The sequence below is a fragment of the Dermacentor andersoni genome, chromosome 3 (assembly GCF_023375885.2).
Source record: "Dermacentor andersoni chromosome 3, qqDerAnde1_hic_scaffold, whole genome shotgun sequence".
In the NCBI taxonomy this organism is placed as follows: Eukaryota; Metazoa; Arthropoda; class Arachnida; order Ixodida; family Ixodidae; genus Dermacentor; species Dermacentor andersoni.
This window is the reverse complement of record NC_092816.1, coordinates 20,056,313-20,074,695: the sequence shown is the minus strand read 5'-3', so window position 1 is coordinate 20,074,695 and position 18,383 is coordinate 20,056,313. Positions and strand designations below refer to the sequence as shown.

Genomic DNA, 18,383 nt, shown 5'->3' with positions numbered 1-18,383 from the left:
TTTTTTTTTTTCATGCATTCACATGGGGTTGCACCGGAGGAGGTTTCGGCATACAGGCGACAGACAGACGGGTGGACAAATCTAATAGCCATATACAGCTTCGCTATAAAACGTCACGATTGAGCTAGTGCCTTATCTGCCGCGCCTTGGCCGCAGTAACACGTCGCATTTGGTGTTAGTTGGAAACAAGCAGTGAGCTATTGTCTTAGCGAGCGTAGATAAAGTGCACGGATGGTCTTTTTTTTTTTGCCGCAGGACCTACCACCACAAAAGCGAATTGACGTCAGTGCAAATGTCTGACGGTGCGTTTTTTTCGTCCGAGACGCCGTGTCTTTCTCTAATGAGTAAACACTAACCCTTGCCTTGGGAGCTGCAAGTGACGACAAGAGGAAGGCCCCAAATATATATCAGTCGTGGAAGTGTGGTGGTAGACCAAACACGTCAACTATCATCAGAAATGATGAAAACCTGAGACAAACCAGCAGTGTCAAGAAATAGCGGCATAGGACTGTATCTTTAGTCCTAGCCTACGCACTGATGTTAGAGCATTCATGGCCTCAAACCCTCATGCTAGTGTGCCGGCCGCGGCCGCCCAGGTGCCAATTTCCAAGTCATAAGTTTGGAGAATTCTAAATTTCACCTGTACCATCTTAACCAGCACCACTGCTTGGAAGATAGCCCTGTCGAATCGTCTAGATTTCTCGAATTATGTCCTCGAAAAGCCGATGAGTCACCAAACTTTTTAAGCAACATCATGTGCACAGATGAAGCCAATTTTCACAGAAATGCCCAGGTAAATTTGCATAATGCACACTAGTGCAGTGACTACAATGCACACTGGGTAATGTGCAATCGGCACCAGTACCAGTGGTCGTTCAATGTGGGGTGCAGAATTTACGCCGGTGCCATAATCAGCCCCATCTTCTTCGATCACAGACAGACTGGAAAGCGTTACGTGGACGAGATCCTTGAAGTAGCGGTGGATGAGTTTCTCAGCAAAGTCCCGCTGTCACGTTTTCTACTTCTGTGGTATCAGCAAAATGGAGCACCAGCACAGAGCAGCAGCCGAGCACGAAACTGACTGTATGCGACTTTTCATGTGCAACAGATTGGAAGGCACAGGCTTGTAAATTGGCCGGCTAGTTCACCTGACCTCTCTCCACTTTATTTCTTTCTTTGGGGTTATATGAAAGATTGTGCTTACATGATCGAGACTGACGTCAGTTTAGATGAAGACAAGGATGACAGATGGCTGCCGTAGAATTCGAGAATTGGTCATCAAGAAAGCGACTGAGGATGTGATAAAGTAGACTCAGTACTACATAGCTGTAATCTTGTAGTGTTCAAGGGCGCTTACGAATTCATAGATAATAAGGGCACACTAAAATATGATGTATTTTTCTTTTTTGTGCAAGCATCCCAATTGCCAATTCAGCTCATTTAGAAGTGGTTATTTACTTCTTGAATGCATCGGTTATGTCTTTTCTGAACACATAGGTCGCTTCCCAGTGTGTTTATTTCGCTTTTACTTTATGCCGTGAACCTATTTTTGCAGGACGTAAACACTCTCATGAAAACTAAGACCGTCACTTTAATTTGGCTTTGGTCCGAAGCAAGCTTTTGGCACGAAATATTGCTGCGCGTGAAACATGCTACAGTCGAACCCAATTATAGCAATGTTCAGGCGCCAGGAAAATTCCATTGTTATAAACGGGTTGCATGAAAAAACCAAAATATGGGGATGGCAGAGCTGTTGTGAGAAAACTATAATGGCGGGGAGGCCAGTGCCCCTCCACAACACCTTCCTCCATCCGGCTGCTGATTGTGTTTACTTGTTTAACTGCTTACTGGGCGCTCTGATTGCGTGTAACAAGACGTGGCTGTCGGCGTTAAAGAATGACACTGCTATAACAAATGCAAGGAGGTGTCAGGGGTGACAAGCGATACGTGAGTACCGCCGAGGCATTGCTTTGGTGTCCCCAAAAGGGGCCTTCTAAAAATTGTGAGAACGCTGCCGCAGCAGCCTGTCAGCTTAAGAAATCCAGAAGAAACATTGAGGTGGGATCGCCACAAGCACCTCGACAGGTACTTCTCACTGGCTTGCACGAGAAAGCCCTACGTCCCTCACTCTTGCGTGCGAACGCTTTACGCGAAGCTTGCCGACATCCTTCTCCAAGGCATCCAGGTGCTCCACACAGTGCAGCGGAAGGTTCCTCGCAAAAACGAAGCTCCGGAGCGACTGAATAATCTGCTGGGCCTCCTTTGAGGACAACATTGAGCAGTCTGCCCTACCGCGTCATCGCTGTCATCATCGCTATCTGATGCAAGCACGGTTGTGACAATCGCCTCATTGATTAGAAGCACTTAGTTTCTAAATCTACGGCCGTGTGCTCTCTTTTCACTGGCAACGTCGTGCATTGTCGATGATCAGCGGGCGAATCAGCCATTTTCCGTTTCGGCAGCGAGCAACCGCGTGGCCAGGAACTATTTCAACACAAACAATGAAGACGAACACGAGCGATTAAGCTGTTTGCAGAACTGCGCTGAATGAAGAGCCAGCGAGCAACCTGCGAACAGCGTGGCTGGCATGGTCCATTCGTATTTCGGAGGGTGGGGCGCCATAGAGCTGTGGGTGCAACCGAGCTGTGTGTGCAGCCCATTCGTGTCCAGAGGGGGGGGGGGGGGGAGATTGGATTGGATTGGAGAAACTTTATTTATGCCTGCAGTTGGGCGCTCGCGCGCCCCGACGAGGGCCTACGTCATCCTCGAAGTTGCCGTTACTCGGCGCGGGGGGAGAAGGGTGACGGGAGAGAGGCGTGCAGAGATAGCTAGAAAATAAGTGCACGGTGGCTGTTGGAGCAGCGGCCCATTGTGCAGCGGCTCAAATTTCTTGCTTTCTTTTTTTCTTTTCAAGGATTTCGCATTTCACTACTGTTCGGCTCGGACACCCAACAGCCAAACTTCATCGTTATAACCGATAATGCGGCATCGGGGCATTGTAGTAAGCGGGTTATTTCACCTTGGAAAACATACAAAAGTTGGCAGTGCAGCAACTTCTCATTGTTATAACCGATATATTGTTAAAACCAATATCGTTATAAGTGGGTTCGACTGTATGCCTATTACATCACTTTTCGCGTTTCGTGCGTAGTCAGAGTGGCGCTTTGGCCGCGTTATCAAGGGGCTTTTGTCATCACTGTGATCAATCGACCTTAAGAGACAGTAATAAGTGTGAAGTAGGGAGGAAGGAATAGCTGCAAAGCCGCGAAACGTGCTGGTGGTGCTCCATCCGTGCCATTATCAAGGTGATGCACTGTCTCTTTGGGTTTAGGATAGGCAATGCAGTCTTTCAATCAGCTTATTTGAGGGCTCTGCTGTACGATGTGGATGGGAGTGCAGTCACGTGGTATTTTTCATATTTCGTGAGGTTTGTTTGCCAGACGGAAAAAAATTGCACGTAATTAGTACATCGCTGAAAACACAGCAGTTAGATGTCATTTGGAGGTGCCTGGGGGTGCCTACAAATGCCTCATTGACATTTTGATAATTAGGACAGTACTTCTCGAATTAGATAATTAATTGCAATTGTCAAATTAAATTTCAGGAACGAGATAATTACCGGCAGCTACTCCACTGTACTGGAAACAACATGCACTAGGTTTTCTTCGAGTAACGCAAATGCTCTTTTTTAAAGTCTTGGTGCATGATAGTTGGGGCACCTTGAATAATTCATTCAGTAACTGAAATGAGGCCAAGCTGGATTCATTCGAAATCAGAACCAACAGCTGTCATGCACAGGAGGGCACACGTGCGCGCATGCACACGCACACACACACACACACACACACACACACACACACACACACACACACACACACACACACAAATGGGGTTCGGAAAGCTGGTTGGGCCCGAACCAGCCTACCGCCCCCCCTCCCGGAAAAATGAAAACTTTCTGCCGATGATCAGAACATACTTAGTGCCATTTGCTCACACACTTACAGTTGCTTGCACACAAATTACAGTTAACAACTCGGGTTACCATTCTTGGGTGTGCCTACTGTGCCCCTTCGTTGAGCCCTGATCACTGTACACGTAATATGCGGCGTCTTGCATCTAGTGCCAGAGTTAATCTAGTGGGGGATGTTAATCTGCCTGATTTCAACTGGGAATCGATGCAGTACCACAGCGCCAGCTCATAAGTCGTTTTCTACCTAATGCTTTCCTTTAACTTTATTCAAATAGTGACCCAGCCTACAGGCATACGGGACACAGCTTGAGTATGCTTGATTTACTATTTCTCACTAATAATTTTCCGGTTTGTGATGCAAAGATAGAAATACTGGATGGCATATCAGATAGATAGATAAATAAATAAATAATGTCCTCCTCACCTCCCGTAGTGATGTGTACATACAGAAGATGCTGAGGCACCTGATGGCAGCATTACGCACAAAGGCATCTTCTGTCCGTTCCACAAGATTACCATTGCTGTCGGGTGACCGCGCAAGTCCAAGTAGCACCGTGATGCACAGCACTCTGCGGTCATCCTGAAGAGAATGAAAGTTAGGCTGAAAATGGCTGCTGGGTTGTGCCCAAAGACAAGCTTTCGAGCGGGGGGCGTAGTTGGTTCACTTAGGAAGCTCCAACATAACTGCTGACTAAGGTGCAAGGGAGTACACTATGAAGCATTATGGGGAATGATAGCAGCGGTATACTGACAGACATAATACTTGGTGCACACTTTGTATAAAAGCATAGAACCCGTGCATACAGCTGTACTTAGTGTTACTCATGATAACAAGCAATGAACCAACAACGAAGGTGCAATTCTGCTAGAAATATCTAGGGATAAGTCTTTTATGTACAGTACGGTACACTGCTAAAGAAAACAAATAACTAGTAATAAAGCCAACATTTGGGTTTTCTAATGTCAATAATTGTTGCTGTCATGGTATCTTTGATTGCACCTACAATTGCAGTGCTTTTTGTGCTACTGTCTTAACACACATTGCATCTTTTTTCTTATTTTATTGTTGTGTAATGCATTTTAAGTGCTTCAAGGCCCCCTTAATGTCCCATTGGGGTCTTTCAGAGCAAATAAATTGTGATTATGATGATAACTATAACATTGCTGTTACTAGAAGGAAGTGGCTTATCAGATTCATAGTGTACACGTTAACATAGGATATTGGTACATGTGCTTTTATGTCATATCTTAGAGATGATCAAAGGCAGTATACTATACTAAGTGCATGTTTCCTTTAACAGTGGGCCATACTGTACTATCAGTATATATAAACTACTACTACACTGTGTTCCATTTTCAGGTTCACATGCACATTTAAAATTGGCTTAATCCAGGCTTAATCCAACAGTGGCTTAATCCAGTTATTCAGCAATGTATAAGCCTCACCAGTTCTTCTAATCTCACTAAGTCCGATGATATCCCAAACAATTTCTGATAGTTCCTCAAAGAGTTCTGCTAAGCAAGCCTCACTTGACAGAGTTTGGCAATTAAAGGTTGACAGGGTCAGTTTCCATTGGCAGCCTATCTGGACCCAGAGATTGAGTACTTACAGGCAAAGAATCCCACATAACCGTCCCAATGGTGGAGAGGCAATTGCAACTCTCTGTTTGTAGCATTGGTTCAGAAAAATCTTGTAGAAAAGACTGTAGTGTTCCGTTCAGCAGGCAGTCCAACCAAAGATGGCGCCCCTGAAAAAAAAAGAAAGAAGAAATATATATATAAGTGTACCAAATACTGATTGTACCAAGTACTCATTGCCCGAGGCAATGCTCGAAAGACGAATTATACAAGTATAAAAAAAAAACTTTGGTATTCTAAACAGAGCTTTCCCAAGTCAAGCAAGCATTGGAAAGTGACAGCTTCTCCGAAACTTTATTGTGCTTGAAACTATGATGTTAACAAGATTTGCTAAGTTCTATGCACATTTATATATAGGCAGAAAAAGGAGGAGTAATATTGCTTATACCTGATACGTGTAGTTACAGCTGAACAAATGATTGCACGGCTGAAACAGAGTGCAATAGAATAAAATCTACTTAAGGCTATGTACACACTTCGTCTCGGAGCAGGCGGAAGCAGTAAAAACTTGACAAAATCCACCTGCGTAGGCAGCGAAACAGGCAGAAAACCAGGCAGCGAGCCCGATCACTCTCGGACCGTTTTTTCTATTACAGAGAAGTGGAAAGCTGTTCTGCTTCACCAGAAGCTGCACTATCATGTAACTTCTGGTCGTAAACCTCTCCCGTTGTTTATTGTCCATATTTAAGAAAAACAACTAGCTAAAGGTGTTAAAACTACGTCTTTTCCTGCTTCCATGGTAGACGAAAGTAAATAATGACATGTACAGTTGAGTGAAAGGATAGCTTTTAATAAATGATGGACCAATAAATGAACATACTGCTTGAAATGGTGTGATGAACAGCACCACCACGCGGGCAAACGTACGCAGACTAGATGAATGTGGGCGAAAGTGGATGTGGTTTCTGCTGCAGTGGCAAAACAAATGTGAACATCTTGGTCATGCGCGGAAAAGATTTTCCACCTGATTTGGCCTTTCCGGCTGCTTGCCGCTTTCCAAGTGTGAACGTAGCCTAAAAGCTTATTTTACGCAGCCTCTACTGCAAACAATAAGCTTTTTGGCGTGTCTTAATGTGGCAGTTAGAAAATCATAACCAAGTGTTTTTCATACTGTGGTTCACAACCATCAGGGTAGTTATACAGGCTGAACAGAGGGCCACACAGTGGTTCAGAGCTTTATTCATGAGAGGGGAAATTAGTAGAGGCTGCTGTTCATCAAGCATGGCAAGAGAGTACCACACATTCTTCAGTACCAAACCCACATATGTTTTCATCATTATTATCACTATGTACTGTAGTGCAAACCTGGCTCTTCAGTACAGTGCCGTGAAAATACAGTTTGCCTTTCAACACCCAGAAAGGACTTGTGGTGCTGAAAAGAACTATGCCCCCTTTTTGGGGTAGCTGCGGTGTAATGAACAAGATCACTTCAGCCATTTCTGCTGAATTTTTTTTTTTTGCTGCCTTTTCTAGCACAGTGACCCGACCATGACCATATTAACCTTCAGTAGAAATATCAATTTTCTATATTGCAGATCCGGCACAGAAACCTTGAAGCTTGCTGTCTTGTGGAAAACCAAAGGGGACAAAAGGCATAGCGCATCAGAAACAGGACAAAAGAACACAGACGACACACACGTTTGGCGCCTCTATCATGATATACCAACAAGCCCAAAGTGCAACTTTAACCAAAGGGGAGGTAGAGTGCCTCAATATTATTTTTGCACATCACCAAGTACATAGCTGCAACATTAAAATTCGCAAAGCTTAGCAGAGAGATAGAGAGAGATAGACAAACTTCATTGAAGAAAACAAAACTTGAGGTCCTGTGATTGGGGCCCCTAGTCCAGGGCTCCATTGGCACGAGTGGCTCGCTGGGCTTGGTCCATGAGAGCCAGTTGGCTATCATAATTTTCATCCACAAGCCGCACTTCCCATTGCTTGTTAAAATCTTGTGTTCTTAGCTTTGTGGAATTGATATGGGTCGGTCTGTTTGGGCACATCCGTGTGATGTGCGATAACGTTGGCATGTACTTGCACTACGAGCATTCGTCAGTGTGTCGTGTGTGGTGAATGCGGCTAAGTGTATGTATGTAGGTTTGGGTACGCTTGTGTTTGAAGTCGGCGCCAAATCCTCGCCTGTTTAACTTTGGTTGCAACGTCCATATTGTCTCTGCTCCTCTCTTTCGTGTTCGAGGATGTCATGCACTCTAGAGGGGGAGGGGGGGGGGTCATCACTCCATTGGTCCACAGCTTATATGCTTAGTACGCAAGCTAGCCGGTCCACCCTTGTGTTACCCTCCATGCTGTTGTGCGCGGGGCACCAAGTGAGATTGCAAAATCTGGTCATTTGGTTCCCTAGAATTTCGAGTATATACTAAGTGCAGCGCTGACCCGGAGAGATACAGGTGACAGGCGATTTGTGAGTCCATGAGTATGGCTGCAGATGTGTCTCTATTCTCCACATTCCTAATTGCAAGTGCAGTCGCTGTGGCTTCTGACGTGATGACACATTTTGCCCTGACAGATGCCCCTATCATGAGAGTTAGGTTTGTGGCTACCACCACATACTTGTCCTTGCCAGCCTGACTAGCGTCTGTGGAGTACACGTCGGGTTGCGCTCTAAATGTCTTGTGCAAGGCTCTTGCTCGGCCTTTCGGCGCCCCAGGCAATGCCTTGGACTCATATTTTTTGGCATTGAATACACCGCTATGTGCTGTCTGACTTCCCGAGTCATCTGCACTGTCTCTTCTGCAATGAACTGAGGGCGGAGTGCAAAGCCGAGTTTGGTTAGTATGGCCCCACCCTGCGTTGTTGCGCACAGCCATTCCCTTTGCGTGATGAGGGTAGCCACTACACACCGAAAGGTATTGTGGATTCCTAATCTCTCAAAGCATTCTGTACTAGTATATTCAGGGAGCCCTAGAGCAGCTTCAAAAACCCTCAGAATGATGACTTCAAGCTGTTTGAGCTTCTGATTGGTAATGCTTTGGAAGGGGAGTCCGTATGTTATCCTACTGATGACGGAGGCGTGTACGAGCCAGATAGTTAACCCTTCCAAGAAGCCTTCGCAGGTTCACGTAACACTACGAATCAGCTCAGCTACGTATTGGGTGGTACCTTTGAGGTGGCGGATCGTGTGCACTACTTTGGCCATGTTGGATCCATAATCACAGGATGCGATGTTTATCCACCTCCCTTGTGCACTCCCCATACAAGGATAGTCCAAAACTCTGGCGATTTTCTAATCTCGCGTACTTTGCCCTTATTCGAATAAGTTAAGACTTCTCTGGGGCACATGCCATGCCAGCTCCTTGCATGAAGGTCTCGACCTGTTGGATTGCCCACTGGAGAAGCTCCTGCTTATCCCCCTAGGATCCCCAATTTGCCCAAGGCGTAAATCATCAGCGTAAATGGCGCTCCCTAGGGTTTGCTTCACCCCTAGTTACAATGTGGGTTTACACATTCCAACATTAAATAGGAGCAAGGAGCGTATAGACACTTGCGGGGTTTCTCGATCAAGAACTACAAAGGGTTTCTACCTAGTTGAGCTTGGACTGATGGTGGCCGTACGGTTTTTCAGATAGCTGCGTACATACGGGTAAATGCGTGTCCCGCAGCCTACCGCTTCTAGTCCTCCCAGTATTGCATTGCAGACATGACAAAGAGGAAGGGGGAGGGAGGGGGGGGGGGGCAATACACATCTTTTACAATGTTTCTCCTATGAACACAACTTTTGTGGGATAAATACACTCTTTATTAATGATTTACCTTTAAACGCAGCTGTCAAGCAGCAGCAAACTTGGAACAACAGAGACTGACAAGCAACCACGCGTTTGAGATCAAAGTGACTTTATCACTGAGTTTGCTGTTGCTGAATTGGCCGGCTCTAAAAACTTGTGAAAATAAATTTGTTCAAGCCAACCAGCCTTCGGGCATAATGGCGGCTTGAGTTGCCATGAAAATGACGGTGCAGATACCATCACAATTTCTTTTTTTTGCACAAAATTTTTCCAATATTGCAACACTGCATTTTCAACATGTTATCTTTTGCAAAATTGGACACAATAATCTTAAAATTGTAGAAGTAGCCTAAATTTGTAAATTTCTGCAGAGCCGGCAGGTGTGATAGTAATATCTTGGAGAACACTGTCACAATAAATGCAAGAATCAAGCTGCTTACTCGAGGCACAAGAAATAATTAACACAAAAAATTACATGAATGCCTTTGCTGTGACTGCCAGTTCAATATCTAATTTGGGCCTGAGGTTGACACGTACCAGTCGAGTATGTGTCAATCCAAACAAGATTAGACACTGAGCCTTACCAAGTCTAAGCAGCGTTGTACATCAGCATTATCCTCATCCTGCTTCACGCTGACAGCTTCACCCAATTTCTTACTGAATGCACCAAGAAGCTGTAAACAACAGAATAGAGTGCACAGTAAGCAAAGTTTCTTTAACACGATGGCATGACTGTGAACATTGTAATCAACATGATGTGACTATGAAGAAAAATGACAAGGTTTTATTAATTTATTCATATAGCCTAATAACACAAGATACTGCTGGAATAAAAGTGAAACAGCCCGACACAGGCTGAGCAAGTAAAGAGCACAGGACAGAGTGCTGACTAACAACCAAATGCTTTATTTGCAGAAGCAGCATATAAAGATCATTAAACGTGACATAAAAGAAAGAAAAAGAAGGATAAGCATTAGCCACAAAGATAATACAGTTCTTTTGTCAATAGCGTGAGGGACGCAGAACTGACGCGTGCGTCGCCACTTGTGAATATGAAAAAGGCCTCAAAGATTTCCTGCGTGCACTGTTCACTATATCTTCCAACTATTTAGCACTATTGGAACATATAGTCAACAGTGTGTGCAGGAAATCTTTGAGGCCTTTTGCATATTCACAAGCGGTGTCACCTTCAATGATGTCTTTATATACTGCTTCTGCAAATAAAGCATCTGGTTGCTGGTCAGCGCTCTGCCCTGTGCTCTTTACTGCCTCATGTTGTGTCATGCTGTTTGTTTTATTCCAATCCTGAACCAACTAACCCCTTTGTACACACTGCTAACAAGATACTGTGCCAAAGCCCTTGCAGGTATTGTGCAAAACATAAAGGAGTAACAACAAAATAAAGGTACCTATGCACAGAAGTTAATTTCACAAGGCAAAAGAAGACACATGCAAAACCAGTGATAAATTCAGAAAGCAGTTTTCTCAAACTGAACTTCAAAGTATGTACCTTAGTTTTTAAATGAATTAGTGAAGTACATTGTGCATACATGTTGCGAGCAAAAAGAGAAGCCTCAATGAGAAAATGTTTTTGTGCAGAAATGCTTTCTCATGCAAAAGAAATAGGCACAATAAAGCTTGTTGTTGGGTGAGTGGGTTCATAATGCCTAAGAGAAGATACTGCGCCAAACACAGACAAGCACAAGAAGGTATCGACACAGACAAGTGCTAGTTCGTGTTGATACCTCTAGTGCTTCTTCGAATTTGGTGCACTATCTCTTCTTAAGCAGAACTAGGCCCATCATCATAGAAATTTTGCAGAATAGTTTAGTACTAGACTCACCTTCAATGTGTGCATTTTGATGGTTGAATTGGTGTCCTGAAGGCATGCTTCTACTGCTGATATCACACAATCTGATGACTTCCTGAAAAAGAAGATAAGCTAAATTACACAGTCAAGATACAAAGTTTTTCTAAGAATGGCAAAGTTACAAGCGTGCAACCTTCTCTACTGTGGTTCATAAAGCTTCCTGCTTTTCAAAGTATACAGTATCTTTAAATAATCTTTGCGTGACAGCAATTTCTGCTACTGCATTTTTACACCGAGACTGTAGCTGTGATGACAGATGACATAACATGGAGTTTTACATACCAATACAATTTGCCAAGAGCCATTTTTAAATCATCCTACAATGTGAAATCATACATTGAGAACGTCCTCCTGCCATTAGCCTTGGGACATTCAAAATAATTTAGTGCTTAACATGCTTTTACATTATACAAAGCAAACTGTCACTTAAGAAAAAAGGAGGGTAGGAAGAATACTCTCCTCTTACTGGAATAAAGATCTTTTTAATACATACTTATAACGTATCAAGTGAACAGAAGATGTTATTTGTGTTAGTCGTTTATATAAGCACAACCTGTACTGTAGAAACATACATGAGCTGTGCAAAGTATCCCTGGCACATGTTGGTCAGGACCTGGAGTGCCTCAACACGCACGGCTGTTGTAGCTATTCGAACAGACTCGGTCATGTCGGCCAGCAGCTTGTCAGCACAAGCTGCAGCAAGCCAGCAAGAGCCAGGAAAGTTGCTGCTGCTCTCTGTGCTCTCAGTGCCATTGCTTCTCAACCCAGGAGTGCTGCTCGGCTCCAGTGCTACAGCAACTTCCTTTGGCCACGGAGTTACATTCACTACTGCACCCAGCACAGTCAAGGCAGCGACCTGCACCTGGACACCTGTGGAATGCAAGCAGAATGAGAGCTCAACATTCCTTACATCATGCTGAGACCTTACATATGTGAACCTAAATTATTTTTAATAAACATTGTTAATACTACGCTCACTGCTAGCTGAGCAGTTCAAGGCACGTCATAAACAAGAGCAGTGTGTAAACAATTAGCATGAAGGCCAAATTTCCTGCCATGGTGGATCAGTAGCTATGGCTTCAGAAGAACTTGTTGTTTGCCTAGTTGGTATTCGTTGTGAGAAATAATAGCAGTTTTTTTTTCTAAAGGATGTGCGCAAACCACAGACACAAAAGAAAACAATCATGAAAGAATTACAGACATGAAAGAGAACAGCCGCCCATGTGGTCGCAATTGTTTTTTTCCTCTTGTGGTTTGTGTGCTTCTTAGAGGCAAGCATGTCTCACAGTCACTATGACACTCTGCCCAGAACACGAGGTAACAGGTCTGGTTGTCAGCTGTGGCAGCAGCATTCTTATTAAAGAAGAATGCTAAAACGCCTGTGTACCAAGGTTTGAGTGTTCATTACACGACCCTAGGTGGTTTGAACAAATTTGGTGACAACCATTGTGGCATGTCTCACAGCCAGATTGTGACTTCAGTTTATATAAGATCCCATCATAATTTATTTTATTGTATTATAGGGGCCAAATATTATTGTCCAACACAGTGCAAGGTCCACAGATGTTTCAGAAGAAAGCCAGTGCTCGCTCCTCAGCAATGGGGCTCGATTAATCCTCTGTTACATGAGGACGTGTAGAACAAATATGGTCTGTGATGATGGCATACACAACTGCAGACTGCAAGAGTAAAGGTGTGTTTATAGTTGCTCGATGCCAGGCGTGTCGGAGCGTGTTGGCCGTGTCTGGTTATGTTGGCTGCGCCAGTGCATGGAACCATCAGTTGAACTATACACGCTGTCGCTCTCGTTAACGTGAAGTAAGATGTGTGCGTGCTCAAGCTACGTCAGACTATGTTTAGCCCTTAAGGTGTGCCACAATATAGTATTCTAGATTATATGTAATGATGTTAAGAAGATGCAGTGCTTCTATGGTTTTCACATTCTTCAAACTTTTGCAGTTGATAGCACAATCAGAAAAAAAAAAAAGTACATCTTTATTAGCATCAATGAATGCACTAGGCATGGCCTCAGTTTAAAGAACTGCACCTTAAATGGCACTGGAATACATGCTTGTGGACAGCACCGGAAGCCAGACAATGAATTTAGCACAACAAACCTTTGTTGTCCATAAAGGCAGCCACGTCATTAATGACGCGACTAAGAAGTCCTTGTTGCAAACGATGATATGGAGATCCTGTGACTACAGCTGCTAGGCACTGTTTTCAGCAATAGGCATTGGGGGAAGTTGTGAGAGAAAAAGAGGGAAGGACAAGTTTAAGGTCAACAAACTGTTCTGTTCACTTTATGGTACACTCTCATACACACAAAAGGCTTTAGTGAATGCTACGTTACTTGACTTGTGCAAGTTCTTCATAATAGATGATGTAAATAAACAATATGCTAAACGCAACTAAGTATGACATCAAATGATATGTACACCCACTCAAATTTCATGCAGTTGATTCACAAAACCAGAACATAGTAGCTGTGTGCTGCAAATGACACAATTTGGCCAGCAACTCATAATATCCCAGCCAGACGAGGAATTTTCAATTGCGAGCGAGCCCAATCCAGATCGAATTTCTCAATCCTGATCGGCCACCTTCTACATCTTGTGCAAAGGCACCAATTGGGATTGAGAAAGCATATCCAGATCAGGCTCAATCAAGATTGAAAGTGTCCCCTGTGACATCAGTACAAGACTGTACAGGGTGTTGATATCCTCTGAAAGTGTGGTGAAATGCAATGCCATGCTGTATTGAAGTGTAGTTCTTACATGGAGTGCAATATTTGTTTTTATTTCTTATTTTGTTTGTTTGTTTCTTTGTTCAAAACATGTACAATAACCTTTCTTCAAAGTGTGTTGTAAGGTTACTTAGAAGAAATGGCTCAGACTGCGCAGGTCACGTTTACATGATTTCCTAATAAATCAAACCATTTACCAAGGATATCTTGACAACACTGAAATCAGTTTCATTCAACTTCAACTCTATTATGGAAGTGCTTCTTGGAAAAGAGAAAAATTGCCTGCTTCTAGAAATTCTTCATGTAAAATGTAGTCCACTTATCATCAAAATACATAGTCAAGATCAGACAGCCAACAACATTTATGGAACTAGTCACATACGCTTGCTTAGGTATGCAAAATGTACTGAGCACTCAGCAGGGTATACAGACCTTGAGAAGCTGGATAATCTGAGCTGGATTGTTCTCTGCAATAATGGCTAGATGAAGGCACCGATGCACTTCTCCTAGGATAGCAGCCACAGTTTCGGACAAAGTCGTGAATGCTGTTCTCTTTGAGCCACTACGATAAATCAGAAGAAAATAAATATTAGCATCATCAACACAGACACTGGAGTCATTTCCCATGACAAGTAACCCAAAAAAAAAAGAAAAGGATTTAACCAGGCACTTAGGTAAGCAGTGGCAAAATTTGCAGGTTCATTTTGTGCGTCAACTGTCCATGATGGTACTGCCCTAGAAAATGTTTCTTATGACTTATAACTTATTTTATGTACTACTCCTAAACAGGCTGCTAATGTGGGTTTCTATCTATGTAATGCATGTCTTAAGAAAATTAAATGGCATTCAAATCATATGAAAAGTGGCCAACATTTAAAAGTAAAGTGCAGAAAAAAAGGTAAGTACAAATATCAAAATGAAGTCTATTTATTTACTGGTAATTCAAAGGTGCAGATGTTTCTACATCTAGAGGATGTACAGCGGATGGATGGATGGATGCAAAACTTTAATGAAGGTCCTGAGGTATGCGAGTCAGCGCGCTGCGGGCCACTCCCACGTTGGGACAGCCAGGGCAATACAGAAATAAAGCCACGAAGTTCAGCAATGACCTAAATCAACAATGTCCAGTACATAAACGTTGTCTGTGCCTATAAGGGGAGACACGGGTCTTAGAGACCGAAAAATCGGGGAAAAATAACTTTTTTGAAGAGTTATTTATGGATTTTGCAGTATCGGATGCATTATCTCAGAAATTTTCACCCATCTTGGACCAATATTTTGGTTGCGTCGGCAAGCTGTATTTTTATTGATGAACACACAAAAATAGGTCTTTTTCCGTGACAGGCAGCTGCCATTCTAAGTTTCCGATCGCAGCCATCTTGGTCTTGTTTGAAAGAGGCACACTTCTCGTTTAGTTTTTGGGCCACCGCTACTCCATGCGCTGAATGGTTATGAAGAAAAAGCCCACAAGAAAAGTTCCAATGCGCAATTCCACTCGTCGGCTGAGGCACGCGACCGCAAGCACACCATGCCATTGGCAGATTTTCGCCGTCGTCTGCTCGGGCGTGCGAAACTCGCCATGAAACAATGTCAAATTCAGTTTGCTACAAGCCATAAATTGAGCGACTAGAAGAAGAAATGAGGGGTATTAAACTTTTAAAAGTGCGCATTTAAAAAGATGCCAGCAATAGTTTGCTACCCATGACAAGTGCTGACGAAGCCTCCCCCCACGACAGCAGAATAGGCTTAGCAGATGAAAGCGGTTCTGGCAGCGACCGGTGTTCATGCGGCATTCCAGCAAAACTACTGCAACCCGATGATTTGGAGAAAGTGAAGAAGGCTCAAGAAAAACTGCAAGACTTTGTTTCCGCATCAGCTACCAAGTTAAAATTGGATTTTCTCACTCACCCTGATGCAGCCGCGGCTGGCATGGATGTGATAGAGACGCACTTCGTTATTGTAAGCCGCGATTCTATGAATGCTCTGCTGTCTTGTGGGAAAAGGTGAACGTGACTGCAGTCTTTCCATAGAGATAGTCATTTCGTGTGCAATCTGCAGCGATGTCGCATTGGCGCAGAGTTCGCTATACGTGAATGGCGGCCAAACGTGTACTCCGTTGCTCATGTAATCTCCTTTTGCACGAAATGCAGAGCACTGGTAGTTGGCAAATGGCATTAAATGATATTTTTTGCGATGAAAGTTATTCATGTTGTGCCCGATCTGCGGTAATGAAGCATCGACAGGATGTGCAACCTATTCCTCGTGAACAATCTCGCTATGCTCGAAATGCAGAGCACCGGTAATCTGCTAACGACACAATATTATATTTTTTTTTCAATAAGAAACGTTTCAGGCTACAGGTTTTAGGCTGCAGCATACATACTGGGGCATGTGCCAGGGGCATACTAACCTGTTACAACTTGTAGCATGTAAACACTTTATTATATTTTCTAATAAACCCAGTTGTCCATTTTTCTCAAGACAAACTTTTCACTCAGCCTACTTGTTTGTGGCAACAATATCTCAAGATCTAGGACAGTTACAACTGTAACTTTTTTTGCTATATGAAGCTAAATGCATAAAGCTTGAAGTGCTGCAAGAAGATTATTGCAGGGCTTACTAGTCAAATCCGTATTTAAATATGTAAGTACTTCTACTGTATAACACTGAGTAACCTTTACTTTTTCAAATTTTTCTCAAAAGATGATTTTTAGTCACCTTGCTTGTTTGCTACATAAGTATCTTTGGACCTACAACACCTACAGCTATTATTTTTTTGTAGCACAAAGCTAAATGTGTTGGGAAGGCAATGCAGAGAGCACATTTTTTCTTTCCAGCTTCAAAATTCTTTTATTTACATCTACATTTGCTCTTATTATTGACACTGTGGACACAGAATTTCAGTGGGCTGTAAAATGACAAATAATTGCCCAATTTCGAATCTGCTTCCAGCATTGCAATCCTTATGCACTGTAGTATCGAACTATATGTTGTTTGCAATTTTCCCTTTAGCAGGTAAATTTTAATTATTTCAGCAAATAATAGAAGGTAATTATTAGTTATATCAGCAACTACTACATATATGCAATATATAATTGGATATTTAAAGTTAACACAAAACACTAAATGTGCATATGCAGTTTTATCAGATTTGATCAAGAAACAACAAAGTTATCTCAATAACCCATGTCCCCCCCATTGAGGCAATTCAAAATACTCATAGGAGAAACATGTCCTACATTACCTATAGGCTGCAAGCCCTAGGAACGGCTTGTACTTGGTCACAAAGCCAGTCAACAAATCGAGCGCTGCTACCCGAACCTACACACAAAGAAAAAGTAGTCAGCTGCACATTAAGCCCAGTCAAATGTCTGTGCTGTGATGAATTGCTAAAAATTTTAATCTCTACTTGCTAGCAAGGACAACAGTATTGTGGGAGCTCCAGAGGAGATGTAATCTCTGCCATATAATACTGATTACATAGAGCGTAAAGGGCAAGGAAAATGGCAAGACGCAAATGCTACACACATGGCACTAACTCAACTACTAACAAAGAAGGGTAAAAAGCACTGCATGCGTGACCTGTGTCTTGCTGGTGTCCTTCTCTATTATGGGCTACGGAATTTGTACTAATGGCGCACCAGCAGGCCGAAATAGCAACCTTTATATGAAGTACTCACGGACAGTGTCAGAATGTAAATTGAGTTTGCAAAAGACAATATGTAATTCTTTGTGATACCACTTCGGTAAATGAACACAAAATGAAGACTATGAAGACTCCTTGCAATTATCTAGACTATTAATAAAGTGTTTTCAAGCCATAACTTAGACTAATTAGGAGAATTTCAAGCACTGGAAGTGTACACATAACTGCACCTGTGGGTTTGGGTCCTTGAGGATGGTCAAAAGAACTGTCTGTGTCTGAGGTGCACCAATGGTAACTGGTATATCAGGAAGAAAGTGAAGCCAGTAGCCAAACATCTCTCGGCTGTCAACGACCTGAAATGCCAAATACAGCATTGTGCCAGAAGAGACTTCACCCATTTACCCAGATGGCATGATATACTGTAGCTTCAACATGACTTGATGAACGTGTTGGACAATACAAATATGCGATCAAGCATGTTATCAGTAATTTGGTGGGGTGTGCTATGCCTGCTACAAACTGTACATGAAGGCTACTGCAGAATTTGCCTAGCAAGGGAGCGTAACAAAGCAAACAACTTTCCTCCCAACTTTTCTTCTTCAGACATATGTGTCTAAATAAGAGGCAGATCCCACACACAATTTATTTAGATTGGAATACTATGAGCAAATAATTTGAAAGAATAAAAATTAAATTCTGCCTATCGCTTTAGGCACTTCGGAATAAGGGGTTAATTAACAGAGATGAAGATGTTAGTTATCCAGCTTTCC

At 43.0% G+C, this 18,383-nt stretch overlaps 1 protein-coding gene across 4 annotated transcripts in view; it reads right to left on the bottom strand.

Annotated features, from left to right (window-relative positions):
* The window catches only part of LOC126519436 (HEAT repeat-containing protein 6), a 62,876-nt gene that overhangs the window by 26,172 nt on the left and 18,321 nt on the right, over positions 1-18,383 (bottom strand). For 3 of the 4 annotated variants that reach the window (XM_050168970.3, XM_050168971.3, XM_055065536.2), the window contains 9 exons: positions 17,844-17,966; positions 17,212-17,288; positions 14,400-14,529; positions 13,339-13,438; positions 11,794-12,091; positions 11,195-11,276; positions 9,936-10,025; positions 5,581-5,718; positions 4,395-4,550 (listed from right to left, as the gene is read on the bottom strand). In XM_050168970.3, the coding sequence (XP_050024927.2) occupies positions 4,395-4,550; positions 5,581-5,718; positions 9,936-10,025; positions 11,195-11,276; positions 11,794-12,091; positions 13,339-13,438; positions 14,400-14,529; positions 17,212-17,288; positions 17,844-17,966 (1,194 nt within the window). The remainder of the gene's footprint in view (positions 1-4,394; positions 4,551-5,580; positions 5,719-9,935; positions 10,026-11,194; positions 11,277-11,793; positions 12,092-13,338; positions 13,439-14,399; positions 14,530-17,211; positions 17,289-17,843; positions 17,967-18,383) is intronic. The other variant, XM_055065535.2, reaches the window with a different exon arrangement.